Genomic DNA, 19,545 nt, shown 5'->3' with positions numbered 1-19,545 from the left:
TGGCCATGAAATCAGCTTTATTTAATGTGCACTTAATTAACTCTCAAACAAATTGAGGACTGAAGCTGAAGAGCTGTTTTGGGTTGAGAAATCTTTTGGACACACTACTGAGATATTCAGTTCAGTGTCACAGGACACTGGAAAGCTGTGCAAACCGTCAGCTCTGTTGTTAATGTTCATTTTGATTGGTTTGTGCACTGATTAGGTCCTAATTAACTCTCCATCAAAATATGACAGTTCTCAGTTACTCAGGAGTCCAACTTCTTTCATCCTGAGGAGCTGTTTTAATGCTTTGTGAATTACTGACAATACAGTTTCTTACAGTTAGGCACACCTGACAAACCTCTTCTTACGTGTGTGTGTGTGTGTGTGTGTGTGTTATTTTGTCAACAAATCCCATGTGCAGAGTCAAACCAACTATGAATGTACGCTGCTATCTCTCATTCCTCTGTTGTTTTAGCAGTACAGTTTTTTACATCTTCAGCAGGAACCAGTGGGCTTGGAGCTGAGAGCCAGACAGGAAGTCAAAGAACTGTTTAGTGCATATGGTTTTACAGCATTTTAGGGTTTACAAATGATTTCTATCAAATGCTCTTACAGTGATATCTACTTAACATTCTACACTGTGTATCTGCATGTTTCTACTGTACTGACTTATTTCAAAATTAAATTTTTTTTAAATGAGACAAAAGAAAACTGTAGAAGTGTTGAAGGTCTGAGTAGCTCTCTGGTGTAAAACATCTGAGATTTTATTTCAAAGCAGAATGAGAACCACAGTTTTTTAGTAAACTAACTGTATCAGAAACTACAGAGGCCAGGAAAAAAACTCTTTTATACATGGAATGTAAAAACACCAGTGAAACAAGAACAGGAATGGCAAACTGTAGGGACTGAAATGATCTAATCTATAAAGAATGCAATCTCTTGAAGGGACAGTGGAACGTAAACATGAACAGCACTCCACTCACAAATATTGTTTTTTCCTCTTTAACCAAGACAGACTCCACATCAAAACCCCTACTGTCATATCACCTATCTACACCACCTGCAACAAACAACAGTTAGAAAAACAAACCCCCAAGACAGGAAGCCTCACTTGGCATCCAGCTTGGCCATTTCCTGAAGGTATATTCCGATGCTCTCACTGTCGAACAGAACAAAGTAAATGTTTTTCAGAGAGGAGCTGGTGGACGACACAAAATGGTTGGAGATGGCCTTGAGGATGAGCTGGGCAGCCGTTTGCTTTGGGAATCCATTCCTGTGGGAAAGATTCAGGTTGTTAAGAGAATCTGCAGTGAGCAGCAGAAATGGCTCTCACAGCAATAGCAGTGACTAAAGGACACTTTAGCTTAACAGCACAGACCAGTGAAGACTGAGTCATGATCTGCAGCTAAAGACAACAGCTGTACATGATAATGGCAGGGTTAGAGGAAATGTGAATGTTTACATATGTTTACCTAAATTACGTTAATGTCCTTTCTGTGGCTTTGTTCAGGCATGACAGGACTGCTGGTTTGATTTTTAGCACCTGGTCTAAGAGGCAGCGGTCAGTTGCAAAGTTTAATCATGCAAAGCAAGAAGAAGGATTTTTCTTCTGTTACAGGGATAAACGGATGAAGCCTCTTTGTCTTCTGGATTGCCATTTTTATGCCATTTATGATTTATCTTTTAAATGACATGTTTTGGTCCAGTGATGGAGAATTCCTTGTTTAATTTTTAATGCTTAGAAGTTGGCTGCCTTGGCTGTACCATCACAACCCATAAAAAATACTTTTACAGAATTTCTAAGCCATAATCATAAGTGTCATCAATGAAAACATCTTCTCCAATCACTGATGTATGAAACAAACTTTAATGCAACATAAAGGTTTGGTCTAATCGATTTGGTCTAATGGAACCATAGTAACTCTGGGTTGGAATCATGTGGAGTATTTTAGAGCACTGAGCCTTGTCTAATGGTGGGAAAAAAACACCAGGATTTATTTGTTAAAGATTATTTGTAATGTGATTATTGTTATTCTGGTTTATGGTCTATTGTTCTAAATAACATTGTCTTCTAGCCATTTTGGGCCAGGCATATTATGACACAATAAGAAAAATAAACAGTCATGACTTCACTTTTCAGAATTCAAGTGCTGGTTTCTAAAATCAGACCTGAACAACCTAAAATCAAAATCAAATTCAGCGTTTCATCATTCATAAAGTGACTTCTGTTCTGATGATCAAGTAATCCATTTACTCCAAGACCAGCCTTTCATTCTCTGCGTGTTTCACTCTGTGCTGCTGTGTCTTTACATCAACCTGATGCGTTCACTTCCAGTTGTGCTGTGTACTTTTCAGACATGAGACCAACATGTTCAATTATCAAAACAAAGTGAGTGATTTAAATCAATGTACAGGCATTTCAGAGTGCACGCACACACTTGTGATTGACGCTGAGCCTGGAGTCTCTCCATCAAACTTCTAGTCAGGAGCAGGTTAGCTGTTTAGCGGGACACTGACTGACTACAGAGTGTCTGCAGAGCAGCGCTCACCGTCCAGCAGGAAGTGAAGGGAAAGCCACGGACTTGAGCTTCTTCTCCTCTGCTGCTGAGAGGCAGTTCTTCACCGTCTTTTCCAGCTGGTCCTCGCACTTCTCTGATCCCCACTGAGGGACGTTACAGTGGATGATGAAGCGGGCCGCCATCCCACTGGCCTGGCTCACTGCCACTGCAGGGTGCAGACACAAACACTGAGTCCCACAGTTTAACCCTTACACACATACCTGGGGCCCCTGTCACTAGGGTTCTGTTATCAGTAGTACAGCGCAGTGTCTCTACACTCCAAACACATAAGAAATCATAAAATCTGCATTCAGAAAGTGATTCTGCTTTCATTCGGTTTGTAAACATCTTTCACCACAACACCTACGACTCAACCACCAGATGTTGTTAAGTTGTCGCTTTGGATAAATGCGTCCGCCAAATGAGTAAATGTAAATCTTAAGTTGTGTAAACAGAAGTCACTAACAGCCACTTAGTCCAAGACACGTGTTTCTAACTGCTGATGGGAATGGTGACCTGCCACTACCGATGGTTACTGTGTTGTCTGACCAGTGACTGACCGCTCACCGGAGCTGGAGATCACGTGACCGCGTCAGTTGTCAGTTCCGTCACAATCAGATGTTGAGGATGCCGGCCTGCCTTACTGACTTTTTATCGTCTTTTATCAAACTGGAGAAGTTCCTAATTATTGGGGATTTTAACCTGCATATTGATATCACATGCAACACAGATACTGATCTCCTATCTCTCACAGAATCTTTTAATTTTACTCAGCATGTTACTGGACCCACACACATTAAGGGTCACACCCTGGACCTTGTCTTCTCACTTGGTCTTGATATAGTAAATGCACGGAAGATGTTCGTGAGTGATCATAGCTGTGTGTTCTTTGACATTAACTTTCCTTCTGGATCCTCCGCCCCTGAGAATTAGGGCCCAAAGGTGGATTATTAATCATGATGCTGTTGAGAGGTTCTCTGCCTTGTTTGACCCATGATCACTAATGGGATGCAGTGATGCAGATGTTTTTATCCGGTCTTTTAATACGTCAGTTTTTAGATAAAAGTGGCACCAGTGAAATCAAGCATTGTCTCCCATAAAGAAACTTGTCCTTGGATACATGAAACAATCCAGACTTTTAGGAGTAATTGTAGAAAAGTTGAACGTCTATGGAAATCTTCTAAACTCAAGGTTAGGCTTCATCTTAAAGAACTAAGGGTTACCTTAAACGAGACGCTGAGAAATGTGAAAACTCGCTTCTTTACTCAGCTTATATCCTCGAATAACCAAAATCCCAAAATCTTGTTTGACACCATTAATGTAATCGTTTCTCCTTCTGCCCCTCAAGCAACTGTGTCCTCTAAATCGGACTGTAATGAATTCCTTCTCTTCTTTGTAAATAAGTTCAGAGATGTCAGGGCAAACATATCACCATCACTTTCTCAGAACTCTGCTTGTGACCTGTCTCCTGCTCATTCTCTTTTAAGCCTGTGACATTACAGGACATCACCTCTCTGCTACGTACATTGAAACCCTCATCTTGTCCTATGGATGTTCTCCCTACTGTGCTATTTGTTAGCTTTTGATTCTATTGAGATGCTTAATACTTCACTTTTAACTGGTGTCGTTCCTAGTTTTTTTTAAACATGCTGTTGTTAAGCCTGTACCTAAACAACCTAAGAGCCACAGGCCGATATCCAAACTTCCATTCATGTCAAAAATTCTAGAAAACGTTGTAGCAGAGCAACTCACCCTTTTCTTAGAGAATCACAAGCTTTTTGACAAATTCCAGTCTGGTTTCCGTAAAAAGCATTCCACGGAAACTGCATTACTTAAAGTTTCTAGTGACATTATGATGTCAGCTGACTCTAAGGAACACACAGTTTTGGTCCTATTGGACCTTTCATCTACTTTTGATACTATTGATCACAATATTATGATAAATAGACTCCATGATTGGGATGTCTGGATCGGTTTTAAAATGGTTTTCATCCTGCCTTTCTGGCAGAAGTTTTAGTGTTTATATGAATCAGATCATGTCTGAAACTGCAGGGTTATCGTGTGGGGTACCACAGGGTTCTGTCTTGGAACCTATTCTGTTCCTTTTGTATATATTTCCTCTAGGACAATAATTAGTCAATTCAGTGACATATCTTACCATCTGTATGCGGATGATATTCAACTGTACTGCTCGTTTAAGGAAACTGAGTTCCATAAATTGTATTCTTTAATCAACTGCTTGACCCGTGTTAAACAGTGGTTATATGACAATTTCTTGCTTCTGAACTCAGAGAAAACAGAAACACTGATTATCGCCCCTGAAAGTAGAATCCCTCAGATAAAGCAGCATATTGGTGACTTAGGCTTGTCTGTCCAGCCGAGCCTCAGGACCTTAGGTGTCGTTTTTGATTCAGCGATGTCCTTGGGGTACCACTCTAAACAATTAGTCAGAAACTGTTTATTCCAACTGAGGAATATTTCCAAACTAAGAACACTGGTGTCAAAGGGTGACTTTTATTTCCTCTCATTTAGATTATTGTAACAGTCTTTTTACTTGTTAGAGCAAGAAGGAGCTTTACCGTCTCCAGGCTGTTCAGAACTCTGCTGCAAGGCTTTTAACTCACATTAACAGAAGAGCGCACATCACACCTTTTTTAGCAACACTTCACTGGTTACCAGTCCAGTATAGAATTCAATTTAAAATCCTGGTCCTTAGTTTTAGAGCCCTGCATGGTCAAGTTCCTCCCTACATCTCTGACTTGATACAGCTTCATACTCCCACCCGTAGTCTGAGGTCATCAGGTCAGAGGCTGTTAGTGGTTCCCTACACTCATTTTAAAACCAGAGGGGATCGATCATTCCAAGCAGTGGCACCTAGGCTGTGGAATGCACTCCCTTTCTACGTTGTGTGAATTCTGTTGATTCTTTTAAAAAGCAACAGAAGACTCTGCTATATAGACTCTGCAATACGTGGCCCGCGGGCCAAAACTCCATGACTAACTTGGAATCATTACTTCAAATATTCAAAGTGTAAACAACCCCAAACCTATGTAAAAACTGGTTGAAGAAACACAGGGAATACCAGACCACCTGACTGTGAACAGTAGTGCAGGCTGGGTTAGCACATTTCTCTGCCTTCAATAGTGGAACACCTGTTCTAGCTCACACAGCATAGCAGACACAGTTTCCATGTATGAAGGTTCTGTCCCAGGACAGTCTATACCTGATGCCACCTCCAAAGGCCCCTGTGCTTTCCGCAGCTCCTTGACTGCCTCCAGGAATTCTCGGCCTCCGGCTTTCTCCAAGGCGTTGCCTGAAAGCAGAGCACAGCAGCAGGTGAGCACAAGACTGGATGGAACATCTGAAAATGTGTTATTAAGAAATACAAGACACCAGGCCAGATATTATTTTACATGTCACACTCACCCACTCCGTCTTTGAGGTCCATCTCTGCGTTTGTTGGATTAATTATCCCCTCCACCTTGATTGTTCCGATTTTGCTGATTTCGCTCTCTGTAAGTGAAAGCTGTGGATTCACAAAGTCATAAGCACTAAGTCAGCTGCTGAGTACCTGGGCCCAGGAGCCTGGTACTCCACATTCACTCCACCTTCCCCCACCTCCAGTGTGAAACCCCTCTGACACATGTTGGATTAAACTGACATTAAGCTTCAGCAGTCTGAACATCTTGAACCAGATTTTAAATCCCTCATCGACACTGTCCTGGAATCATTGCGTTACATCAGATGCTCTGCCTTCTCTTCAGCTTGTGGGTGTTACGTTCAGTCAGATCCGCCAGTTACATATCTATCTCAAATGATATTACTGAAAAATCGGAATAGATAAGGTAAACTCTTCCTTACCCCTAATATGAACTCACACTGATGCCCTGCTAACCAACAGATGACTGAAGTACTTGGAAAGATAGGAAGTGACTTTAGTTTTTCTCTCAAGCTGGATCAGCTCACAGACTATCGCCATCGACTGTCTTAACACTTTCCCTATTCCTGTTGTTATTAGCATTGCAGCAGTAAGGTGAAATCTTCTCGTGTTCCACAAAATGAACTCTGCTGACACGCTGTCAGCAGAGGAATCCACAGTATATTCAATTCCTGCTCACCCCAAACTACTAAGCATTCATATATATATTTTTACTCAGTGTTTTTTTTGTTCATTTAAAATCCAGCAGTCGTGGAATTGGTTATAAACGTGTTATAAAAACGCTGCAGACTCTTACAAGACTACTGTGTATTTATGTCAATCATTGGGCTCACTGTGACTGTCTTCTTAGGACTCGTTTGTACTTCTGTAAATTGGGCCTGGGGTCAATGCATATACTTTAGAACAACTTTAATGTAAATGCACATTGGATAACCGGATGTGTACAGCATAGTCCAGGAAGGCTGTGAACTGTGTTTTTTAAACCCAACAACACGCTAAGACAGATACTGTTCCACCCCAAAGACCCCACATCCAAACACAAGAAAAGCAATCTAGTGTATGCGGTCCAATGCAGTGAGGAATGCACAGACCTGTATATTGGGGAAACTAAACAACCACTACACAAACACATGGCTCAACACAGAAGGGCCAACACCTCAGGTCAAGACTTTATTTACATCTGAAGGACAGAGGACACTCGTTTGAGGACCACCAGGTGCACATTTTAAACAGAGAAGATGGATGGTTTGAAAGAGGTGTCAAGGAAGCATCTACACATGGGTCGAGAAGCCGTCATTGAACAGGGGAGGGGGTCTACGCCACCACTTATCCCCCACTTATCCCCCACTTACAATGCTGTCCTTTCATCTCTTCCCAGGAAACTCAACAAACGTAACCTATTGGCCTCAGGTGAAGATGCCAACGATGGTCGTTCAGTCTTGGCCTCGGGTGACTAACGATCATAACGACTGTCATTAAAATATCCAGGGGCACTAACGAACCAGTGGTATCAATCATCTTGGACAAAGGCCCCATAGTGGTGCTACGTTCAGACTGCAGGCCAATGTGACCCAATTCCGATTTTTTTTTTCCAGTTCGGAATTGCGCCACTTCCTTTTGTGGTCCAAATCCGATACAGATCGGATTTTTTTTAAATGCGACCTCAGTCTGGACACTCAGGTTGGAATTAATGCGACTTTGACGTAACTCAAGAGCTGTTGTCACAGTCCTGCTGCAGACGGAGAGGACAATAAAAAACTTGAGTCTCACGTGAGCTAACCGGAGCTAACCTCTGTTGCTCCTTGTTTACTTCTGTAGCCTGCAACACGTGCTGCATGTGTCGTATTTTTCTTCTGTGCATGGGGTCACTTTCAGGCCGTGGACAGTTCACACTGGAGTCTGATATGGGCCAATGTGAACTGTCAAACAAAAAATCGGATCTGGGAAAAAACAGGAATTGAGCATTAAGGCCCGCAGTCTGAACATTGCCATAGTTGAATTTCCCTACCAGTCAGTCAGAACTGAAGAAGTCTCTTGGATGAGGGACAAAACGTCTTCTAGTATCTTCAATCAAGCCCAGTTGCCCTTGACTTTGACCTTCTTTGGAAAACTATGACCTGGATGACTGATTACCTTCACAGACATACCAGCCTGTCCAAATACATGTTCAGGAGTCTCATTTACAAAACTGTGCATAGAAACCTCACTAAAAGTGTATGTATGCCCAAAAGCCAAAAATGGCGTACGCCATAAAATATTCAGACTTGTAAACCATGCATACGCACATCTGTAAGCAAGTTCCCTTTATAAATCACAGTCATCTTGAAATGTGGCACATGTGAGGGAGCTCAATGTCCGACCCTTCAAACGCTCATAGTTGCCTATAAATGGTGAGTGAACCGCCCCTCATTGCCTCCTTTTCTTCATATGTACTGACTACAAGAAGGAGGCAAATTCAGACAGAAAAGCTACAAAATGAAATTTTACTCAGCGTGACACCGACGTTCCTTTTGGTGAAGCTGAAGCTGTTTGGTGGGTAAAAAAAACACATTTTCACGCAACACTTGTCCACCGGAGAAAGGGGGCACCGGAGCTCCACTCCTATAGAACCGATCTGCAGTAAGGGGCATCCCTCCTAAGTAGTGACGTCACTGGCTGGAGGGGGACACACACGCAAGACCCAGGTGCTAATTTGGAGTAAACCAAATGCATTCCACTTGTGTTTAAACATTTATTTAATTCAATTCAATTTCAATTCAATTCAATTTTATTTATTTAGCGCCCAATCACAACAACAGTTATCTCACAGCGCTTTTCATAAAAGAGCAGGTCTAGGGTATACCATAGTCTATATAAATATAGAGTACGGTTTATATTTAGGCTATACAAACAGTCCACTCACTTAACAAGGCTGCCAGTGAGTTAAAAGAAATATTAATTGTTGTAAATGACATAAGCTGAAAGATTTACTTAATAAAATAGTGTTATACACATAACGTGTTTTTACAAGCAGCGCATCACATCCACATGCTGGCGCACAGCGTTTGGCTCGATAAGGCAACAAACGTGATAACAATATATGAAAAGATGCTCTCCTATTTGCTCGACTGACGCCCTGAAAACGGCATCAATTTAAATGTAATTTGTCCTCATGTTTATGAGAATAAATTGCACTGCATGCAAGTAGCCTATTAATTAATATGATTCCTGATTAAACTGCACAACATATTTGAGGCGTTCTTTTGCAGAAACAGAATCTCCGTTTGTGTGTTTGTGTGCTCTGCAAATTATCTTAAATTGTGGGGGGGTTTTGCGCACTTCAGGGAAAGTCAATAAAACAGGTGTTTGTTTATTCAGAAAGGCTTTAAGCCTACAATACTCAGAGGTAATATAGCGATTTATTTTACACAATAGTATGCCTATTCACAGTTTCATCCTTCTGCCATTTCTCCTCTTTATGTGCGTACGCATTTAGAGTTTACTTACAGGAGGCACATTCTCCTGTCAAGTTGTTTTTTATAGATTACAACCTTTGCTTGGGAAGTGGCATACGCACGTTTCCAGCCCTGTTTTGTACATACGCACTGTTTATAAATGAGACCCCAGGTCTGGGAGTGGGTTACATTCTGATTTAAATTTTATTACTCACTTTAACATTGCCAATATTAGACCATTTTAATGCTGAAATGCTAATCCATGGTTTTATTACTAGCTTGTTCAGAGTACTGAAACTATCTTTTCTTTCTGGTCTCCCTAAAAGAAGAAAATTATAGATTTTAACGGATTTTGACCAAAAGAAAAAAAGAGATGCCATTACATCTCTGCTTGCATCACTGCTCTGGCTGCCTGTATCTTACAAGAATTAATTTTAAAGTAATTTGTATATGTATCAGCAACTGCCTCTCATTTTATGTCCTAACAAGAACTCTCAAATCTCTGCCTAAAGTGTCCCACAAGAAATGTGGTGTAGCCCCAAACCGTGGACCTCCCTCCCCCTGTCTAAGAACAGCTGACTCCCTTGGCTTTTTTAACGGGAAATTAAAGAGCCATCTAAACTCTTTAATTATTATTGAAACTGAAGGGATTATTAGGGCACGAGCACGAACCGTGCGAGGCCCCTATTGAAACTCAAGGGATTATTTTTAGGGCCCGAGCACGAACCGTGTGAGGCCCCTATTAAAACTCAAGGGATTATTTTTAGGGCCCGAGCACGAACCGTGTGAGGCCCCTATTGAAACTCAAGGGATTATTTTTAGGGCCCGAGCACGAACCGTGTGAGGTCGTGTACAAAATTTCTGTGGTATGTGTATCATGTCCAGATGTACAAAAAAGCCTCTTGGAGCCATTGCCTAAACCCAACAGGAAGTCGGTCATTTTGGATTTAATGGTAATTTTTGGCGATTTACACACTCCTCCTAGGGATTTAGTCCGATCGACTTCAAATTTTCGCAGTGCAGTCTAAACCCATTGATGATTAAAAGTTGTACAAACGGTTATTATCAGTCGACCACTTTCCTTTGGCGTGCTGTCAAAAACGATGATTCGCCATGACACAGGAAGTTGTTGTAACTTGACTGTACACCTCAGATCTCTACCAAATTTTACATGTTTATTAAGAGTCCCGCCCTGAACACATGTACATGCCAACATTCACCCATAGTCATAGCGCCACCTACTGGCAACAGGAAGTGACCTTTAATGAAGCAGCCCCCGCCCCACGTTTCATCTACATGTATGAAATTTCTGTGGCACATTTATCATATCCAGATGTACAAAAAAGCCTCTTGGAGCAATGCCCTAAACACAACAGGAAGTCGGCCATTTTGAATTTTATGGTTATTTTTGGATTTTTTTACACACTCCTTGAAAATTAGTCCAACTGACTAATATTTTCCCTGTCTACTCTAAAGCCATTGACGATTAAAAGTTGTACAGTTGATTTTCGTTAAACGGCGTGCCCGTGGCGGGGCATCCAAAATCGCTGATTCGCCATGAAACAGGAAGTTGTTGTAACTTCAGTGTACATGCTCACATCTGCACCAAACTTTATGTGCTTGATAGCTGTCCCGCCCCGAACACATATACATGTTCAGTTATAGTCGTAGTGCGAAGTGCTACAAGCGCTACAAAGGGGACACAGGAAGTGATGATTAACACGTTTGTGCAGCGTCCAAAGCCCGTGGCAAATTCACAGCCACACTGGCAGAGCTCCAGAATCTACAACGCGGCCACCTCACACGTCGACGCGCTACATGTGCAAGGGCCTTCCCAATGCTGCTTGCAGCTTTTTTAAGCCCAAGGCAAATTCACAGCCACTATTATTATAATTATCTTTGCATGAAATGTGTTTTATTTTGTCACTCTTATGATTACATATTTACACTGGTTGTCACTTGAAGGACCTTAGCATGAACTTGTTATAAAGGGTCATTTTATTCCCTATCAGCAGCTTCATTGCACTACCCTTCAGTGGTCTAATGGACATATGTTACCTTTTGTCCAAGGAACAGGCTCTTTGCTGACAGGATGGTGAATCCATCTCCAGGACCGTCTTCCACTGTGGAGTTCGGTACAGACTCGTTGTCTGTGCTCTTTGCCAGATGGAGAGAAAATGGCACATTTAAACCACACTTAAATCATTACAAAAAGCTTAAACAAATAACAGTCAAGCAGGGTATCAAAAGACAGCAGCCAATGCTTATACTTGTTCTTTGATTCTGTCAGGCTTTAAAAAATGTTTGTATTTCCAAAACTGAAAAAAGGATCATTGTGGTATCAGGACTGAAACTGAGTTTCAGTGAGCTGGTAACAGGAAGCAGATTTTTTCCCGGCTGTTTATAATGATTTAAAGTTACAGTCATGCCAGCTTCGGGTGTGTTGCATGTTTTATAAAGGTCTCAGTGTGCTACAAACTAACTAGCTCGTACAACACGTTGTCCAGCTGAAGGCAGACTTTCTGTTCTGATGAACTGAACAAATAGAGATAACAATTCACACATTCAGAGGGATCCTGCATATTTTCTCACCTCCACACACCTGGCCAATCACTGCGTAAAGTGAACGTGATTGGTGGACTGTTTTTTCGGAGAGTTAAAAGAATTATCAGATGCAGCCCCCCGATTCCGATGTTGGAGAGGTGGTTTCAGACGGTGTTCGACAATCTGACAAGCATTTCCTTTGCAGCATACGGGGGCCTTAATGGTCCCCCGGCTCCCTGTGTATTCTGTCAGTTCTGTTGAGTTGACTGACCTTTGGCTTGCGGCCTCGTTTGCCTTTAACCTTTTTGAAGGATTTGATGGGTTTCTTGCTTTTTGAGCGTTCTTCATGCTTCTCGGGGACGGATGCCTGGCTGTCCACTTTCACCCGGCCTCCCCTCTTCTTGGAGAGCAGCTCTGGGTGGATACGAGGCAGGACCCCTCCGTTTGATATGGTTACCCCCCGCAGAAGCTGATAGAGAAAGCATTTCAGAAACAAAGAGTTTGACTATGTGAACATACAGTAACACACCTTACTTCTCGTTTCTTCGTTAAGAAACAGTGACTTGTATTGTGCAACAAATGGGACTGTGGTTCTGTTCCAGCAGAGGTTAACCACAGTGTTGGTATACTTCACGCCTTCTAAAATATTAGCTGCTACACACACCATCTGCTGTAAGCTGTTACCTTCACAATCGCCAAGTATGTGCCTCACACTCGAGGGAAAATACTTTCACTCACATGATCCTGACAGGTTGTTGCTAATATAACAATAGTTACATCATTATAACTATTCAAACCAGACACTGTGTGTTATGGCTGCATCACTGCATTCATTAGAAAGTTATTAAAGTCTTACGCACGGGGATCCTGCTGAGTGGCCTCACTAATTTGTGTGGATATACTTTTCCACCAGTGAAACACCAAACAAACACTTCCTTTAAAGCTGCACTCATCAATAGGTTTATAATAACAATAGATCGAATCAGTGTGTGTAATGTGACTTTTTATAGTAAAACTACAGTGAACACTGTCTTCTTTTAGCAAGACACACAACAATGTTTAGAATCACCAGGATCCAGAAAATCCATTTTTAAAAACATCTGGGTAATAACATGAACCCACAGTGTGCTGGTACGTAGGTGTGGGATGATGAAGGGGTAAACCGGGGCAAAAGTAACACGGGATGAAAGTAACAAGGCGATTTTCTCAGAGCCCTGACTGCATTTGCAGTCCAAGCTGTGACAGCACCTTCAGGCCCCCTTGATGGAGCTGCCAAATATCGTGTGATTTTGTCATTGTTTACCTCGGCCGTCTTCGGAAAACTGTTTTCGAGCACGGCAAGTAAATTTCTGAAGCGGTACTGTTTTTCGAATTACAAGTTGTGTCTCTCGTTTTGTGTGTCACAGTAATGATTAATCTATAGGTCATTTAGTGCTTTAACATACCCTGAAGTTTGTCCTGTCAGAGATTTTCAGTGTAAAAATAAATCGTGTTGATATGTCAGGAGTTCCTGTCGGGACTAAAGTTTATTTTAGCCAAAAGTAACACGTGTAACACTTGTCCCGCTACAGTGACCACAAGTGTTTCTTTTGTCCCGCTGCTAATGTGGTGACTTTCTCTGTGTTGCAGCATGTATTGAAACATGTTTATCTTATATTATACCAACAGATTATGCCAAGAGTGAGGGTCAGAAAGACAGACAAAGGTCTGATTCAGCTAGATGTTTTCGTGCACATTTTGGAATTACATTACAGCTGGATAGAAATATGACTATTTTTGCATTATTTTGAGAATTTATATTTATGTTATGAATATTCATTTTCATATTGTTCAAAATACATTTGCAGTTACATATTTACAAGGTCATAGTCACGTATATTTAATAAGACCAAGGGATACACAAAAATCTAGTTGTGTTTTTTTGACCCTCCTGTGTGTTACTTTCAACCCTCCTGAGTGTTACTTTCGACCCTCCTGTGTGTTACTTTCAACCCTCCTTTGTGTTACTTTCGACCCTCCTGTGTGTTACTTTCAACCCTCCTGTGTGTTACTTTCGACCCTCCTGTGTGTTACTTTCAACCCAACTGATGGGGTTGAAAGTAACAATGTGCCGCTTGTGTTTAAAGTGAAATTATACGGAAGTCGTTCTACATTTATACAAAATACCACCTGATATTGATAGACCACACCTGTGAGTTAGTGACCACAGCAAAAATATCACTGTCTACAACATAATCTTTTAAAATCAGGTTTTTCTGAAAAATGGTACTTTCGCCCCTGCTCTCCCCTACTCTTCTGTTCTGAAGTGGCTTGTACACTCGTACAATTTAGGAGAATCTGCAGTAGAACTTATGTGCAGTTGTTATCCAAATCTTTTTTTTCACTAATGGATTGTGTATGTTGTTTTTTTGAAGCAATTTTGATTTTGAAAATCCTATATAAATTAGACTTTATAATAATGTTGACATTATCCTGTTCCGCAATTTGAATTATAATATGATTCTAAATGTATTCATATACATCCCAATGACATCATTATTCATTTAAATTGGCAGTTGATGTTACTGTATAACACTACAATATCAAAATACTAATTGAAGGACAATTTGTCTGTGTGTAAGTGTACTCTTTTGGATGCCTTAGGCCTTGAAAGAGAGTGACAGCATGCTGTGACAGCGTACTGATATTACCGGCAGAGACAGATGAATGGTTGTTCCCTTAATTCCACTGCTGACGCTGTTAATAATTATAGACTTTCCTTTCTGGATCTCTGACAGCACGACTTCAAACTTGTAAAGTTCTACTTATTTTTTGATGTGGGGCACCTGGGCTTGGTTGAAGATACTTCAAGACATCAGATTCACCTGAGGCCAAATGTGAGCATCTCATGTTACAATGCCAACGACGGCAGTTCAGACTTGGTCTCAGGTGACTCTAACAACCATAAGGACAACAGCCAGGAGCCCTAATGAACCAAGCGGTATCCATCACCTTGATTACGACTCCACAGATGTTAAATACCTGGGACTCCCTGCCAGACAGTCAGAACTGAAGAAGCCTCCCGGATGAGCGCCGAAACGTCTTCAAGTACCTTGAACCAAGTCCAGTTGCCCTTGATTTGACCCTCCTTGGATAATTATAACCTGGATGACTGAGAATCTTCAAAGACATCTGGCATTCATCATGTTTACGTGGGTCCTTTACACAGTAATCTGAAGTTATCAGCATTTGTAAATGGAACTGAAATGTAAAGTCCACCTGTAGAACGCTGTGTTACCTGGTTGAGCTCCTCGTCATTGGCCACTGCCAACTTGATGTGCCTGGGAGTTATTCTACCTTTCTTGTTGTCTCGTGCTGCATTTCCTGCCAACTCCAAGATCTCAGCTTAGAGATGAGAAAACACAGTGTGGAAAGCCATCAGACATACAGTTTGTGTTCTGATATTTAAACTTATTAACTTTCCACTGTATCACCCAGCCCATCAGAAACATGAACACACAGTCAAGATGTTTAGACCAACGTCTCCTATGAGGAAACTGGATTGCTGCAGCAGTGACACAGAAAAACATTAAATAAGAATTTTTTTGTTTTGTGTTTTTTTGTGTTTCTGGCTTTATGGCCCATTTCTATTTCCAAAATAATTAGACCAGTGCTATAATGAACACTGTTATAATTTGTGTAATACCTGTACATGATCATAATGCAAGAATGTTGCGAGTGAAGGGTATTAAACACAAGAGAATAATGTAATACTACACCAGAACATGTTCATTACAAACACAGTAATTAAAGTAGTAAAGAATTTATGCAATATATGACAATGGGACACATGACATGTTGTGAACACTCGTCACAGAAAACTCTACAGTGATTGGTGCATTGTGGCCTGTGGGACTTGTAGCTTTTGAACCAGGGATGGTTCCCAGCACCACTCACAACACCCACACCACACTTTATGTAAACAAGATTACTGAACAATATTTCAAACAATAACTTTAGTAAAACAGATGGAGAACAATCTACATCTAAATGTTTCTACAACAGGCAGCGATATAGCTAGCCCACACCACACCACATCATATTTTCTTATTCATTAAATAAATTAATTTGGCTTTTAGAACTTTTGAGTGTATGTGTTGACTCAGCCTTGTTGCAGGCCTAAGCCAAGGTTGTAACACCACCCTACCTGCCAGGTACTCGATGACTGCTGCCATGTAGACGGGCGCCCCCATGCCAATGCGGTATTTGTGGGTGCCAGTGCGCAGGTACCTCATCATCCTCCCCACAGGGAAGATGACACCCGCCCTGGCTGAACGAGACAGCTTAGTGGCCTTCTTCTTTCCTCCTCTGGCTGACATCCTGCTCTGGACACAGCAAGTGACAGAGAATAACATAAGATACACATCCAGCAGCTTTTTAAACAAAAAACATCCACATATTGTATAAGGGGTCACTCCTTAATTGAAAAAAACAAATGGTATCAGACCACAAATAACTTTGCTTTTATTTGTCCTGGTTTTGACATCTCTGCCTCTGAGATTTCTGCTCCCACCCCAATACAGTGGTGGAGAATGGAATTTTGTTTCTAGTGGTCATGGCATTGAAAATAACATTTTTAAAAATGTATCAGAAACCTGTCTTTTCAGATACAGTGTCCCTGTTACTCTAGATAATCCACAGAACACACTGGGGGAAGTTTTCACAGGGATTATTTCTTTGGTGGAAAGTAGTGCCCCTAAAACTTTTTAATTTAATTTTATTTCAAAACCTGGACAAATAAAACCAAAACTTTCAGTGTACAAGGTACATTTATTTGTCAATCTACTACACAATGCTGCACAATGAAATCAAACTTGTAGCTATATGTTATAGTATTTATTTTCTCTTGTTTTCTCACACCTTTTTGTACTTAAGGTGAACTGATTCTTTTATAATAGTATGATTGCCAAACAAATGAAACCTGAGTGGTTTGTTCACCGGTGGAACTGTAGTGCTACAGTCTGACCATATGATCTGTTTCTCTGTAAACCCTTCTGCTTGGACAATTCATTGATAATTGGAAAATAATTAAACTGCCTTCTGCAAGTGTGCACATATATGCCTTTACAAATGATTGGTTGAATGAAATGTGTAAGTGACCGCAAAGGATGGTGAGACCACATCAAATCCTACATAAATTTTGTCTAAATATTCAGTCTTAACACATGAAGAAGTGACTTAGATCTTGGAAATTAACAATAATTATTATTATCACAATATAATTCCCCTCAGTAACAATATAACAAATGTTCAATAAATGTTTGATTTAACTAATCTGAATCACAAACGAATTAGCACTTAATTTTTCAATTAAGATGTTTATTTTGTTGAGGGGGGTGACACGGTGGTACAGTGGTTAGCTCTGTCGCCTCACAGCAAGAAGGTTGCGGGTTCAAGCCCCGGTTCCCCTGGCTGTTCTGTGTGGAGTTTGCATGTTCTCTCCCGTTCTGTGTGGAGTTTGCATGTTCTCTCCGCGTCCGTGTGGTGTCTCTAAAATTGTCCTTAGGTGTGAGTGGTTGTTTGTCTATGTGTTGGCCCTGCAATGGACGGGCAGGGTGAACCCTGCCTTTTGCCCGATGTCAGCTGGTATTGGCTCCAGCCCCCTGCGACCCTGTATGCAGGATAAGCGGTTGATGGATTTTGTTGAGAGGAAAAAGGGAATGAAATTTTTTTTTTTTTTAATTTTACTTAATTTTATCTGTTGAAAATAGATTTTATCACAATTGTTTTGAAGGTTCTGCCTCACATTTGTCAAGTGATCCACTGTTTGGCATCAAGTGTTCTGACCATACAGAATAGTTTAAAACCACAATTAACCATCTGGTTTCTTTAACTTTTACTCGGTAGCAAAAATTAGCCTTTAAACTTGAAAGAAATAATGATTTAACATTTATCGTAATAATAATCGATATCAAATGATACACAAAATGTTATTGTGATAACATTTTTGGCCATTTCTCCCTGCCCTAAGTCAGTCCATGGTGGTGAGCAGGCATCCTCCAACACCAATACACATAACTGAGTGAGAGAGACCCTGGGGACCTGTGCCAGGTCTGTTTTCATATGGAAGGGGAAAGTGATTTAACATATTTGGACAATAACTGAGTAATGTAAGGAGAAAAAAACACACATAACGTCCACTACTTGTACCTAAGGTGCCATAATAGAGGCCATTAGGTCTTGTCTTTTCTCCCCCTTCGACCAAATGTTTATGGAGGGTGTTTTGGAGCAAAGGTTACCCCCCCCCCCTTAAAGGTTTCCATGTAAACAAGTTCCATCTGATAGGCTGCGGCAACGCCGGTGGAACTCACACGTCCTTTACATTTAATCACCGCCGTGAGCTCGCCGCTCGCATCAAAGGTGGAGGGATTTGACAGGCGCGTGCGGGGTTAGGCGCACGAGCTGCAAATGGAAAAAGACGGGAATGTGACGGGGGAGGGGGGACGTGCAGGCTAACGTTACTGTACCGAAGCTAACGTTACCGTGAAGCGGGCAGCACCTCTTCGACGTAACGTTAGGTTCATCGGTAACATTACCGCGAAGCCAGCAACACCTCTTCGACGTAACGTTAGCTACGCAGACGTTAAACTGGACTTTTAGGTTATTAAAATTACAGCCTGACGCGGCAACACTACTCCCGCGGAGAAGCGTTTTTTATGTAACGTTATTAGCGCTGTTAATTCCGCAGGGAAACACGTACAGCTTACGGTTAACGTTAGCACGCCAGGTCGGCTTCTTTTTAGCTAACGTTGAATAAAATTACTGAGTAACGTAAGGCATTCATTAAGGAGACTTCTAGGGTGTTATTCTACAACAGAGACATTAACCACGAAGACTTTTTTTTAAAACAGCCCCCCCCCGCTTTTTTCATGTAGCCTCAAATCCCCTGACTGTGTGTAATCACATCAGACATGGAAAGTCAATCCGGATATGCGCCGAGGCATGGAAAATGAAAATCCCCTCCAAGTTTCTACCTGTTTAGTATTCCTTTCGCCTGAATCAGCGCGAGCCGGAGGTGCTCCTGCACGACAGACAGACGAATCCCCCGGTGAAAGACGGCGCGCTTTGTTTGTGTTTATTTGCTGTCCTTGTGTAATCTTGCTTCCCAACCTTACAAAAAAACCTACAGCAGAGCAAGCAGGAACAGCGTAGTCTGGTCGGAGGCTGGCTCTGTGCTACTGATGCTGCAAAGGGGAAAAATTCAGTGAAAACGCCCCCCTAACATGGCTTCAAGAGGGAGAATGTTGGTTCAAAGGAACGCGATGTGCTTAGAGATAAAGGTAGCATTGTGTTTGAAGTCTAATCAAATGTAGCCTATATTACAATAAGTTATAATAAAATAATAACTTATAATACAAATAATAATAATCTTGAAGTTCCTGTAATAGGAAAGATCCTAAATGGTACCCTAAAATGACCTCTCACAAGGCCTTAGAGTAAGTTACATACGTATATTAATCTACTATTATTTATATATAATATACAGTATATGTGCAGAATTTATTTCACTTAATATTTTTCAGTTTCTCAGCCTCCCAGGCAGTTT

At 41.2% G+C, this 19,545-nt stretch overlaps 1 protein-coding gene across 1 annotated transcript; it reads right to left on the bottom strand.

Annotated features, from left to right (window-relative positions):
- Positions 1–707: 707 nt before the first annotated feature.
- Positions 708–19,171, bottom strand: LOC123983928 (core histone macro-H2A.2). The gene is made up of 9 exons (XM_046070376.1): positions 18,974–19,171; positions 16,147–16,324; positions 15,238–15,344; positions 12,232–12,429; positions 11,475–11,573; positions 5,970–6,069; positions 5,767–5,856; positions 2,535–2,709; positions 708–1,258 (listed from the first exon to the last, which is right to left on the bottom strand). Exons 2-9 carry the CDS (start codon positions 16,316–16,318, stop codon positions 1,093–1,095), a joined length of 1,107 nt encoding a protein of 368 aa, XP_045926332.1. The 5' UTR covers positions 16,319–16,324; positions 18,974–19,171; the 3' UTR covers positions 708–1,092.
- Positions 19,172–19,545: the final 374 nt, after the last annotated feature.

The sequence above is a fragment of the Micropterus dolomieu genome, linkage group LG15 (assembly GCF_021292245.1).
Source record: "Micropterus dolomieu isolate WLL.071019.BEF.003 ecotype Adirondacks linkage group LG15, ASM2129224v1, whole genome shotgun sequence".
Classification (NCBI taxonomy): Eukaryota; Metazoa; Chordata; class Actinopteri; order Centrarchiformes; family Centrarchidae; genus Micropterus; species Micropterus dolomieu.
Note: the sequence above shows the minus strand (reverse complement) of the source record. Positions and strands in the feature narration are given on the sequence as shown.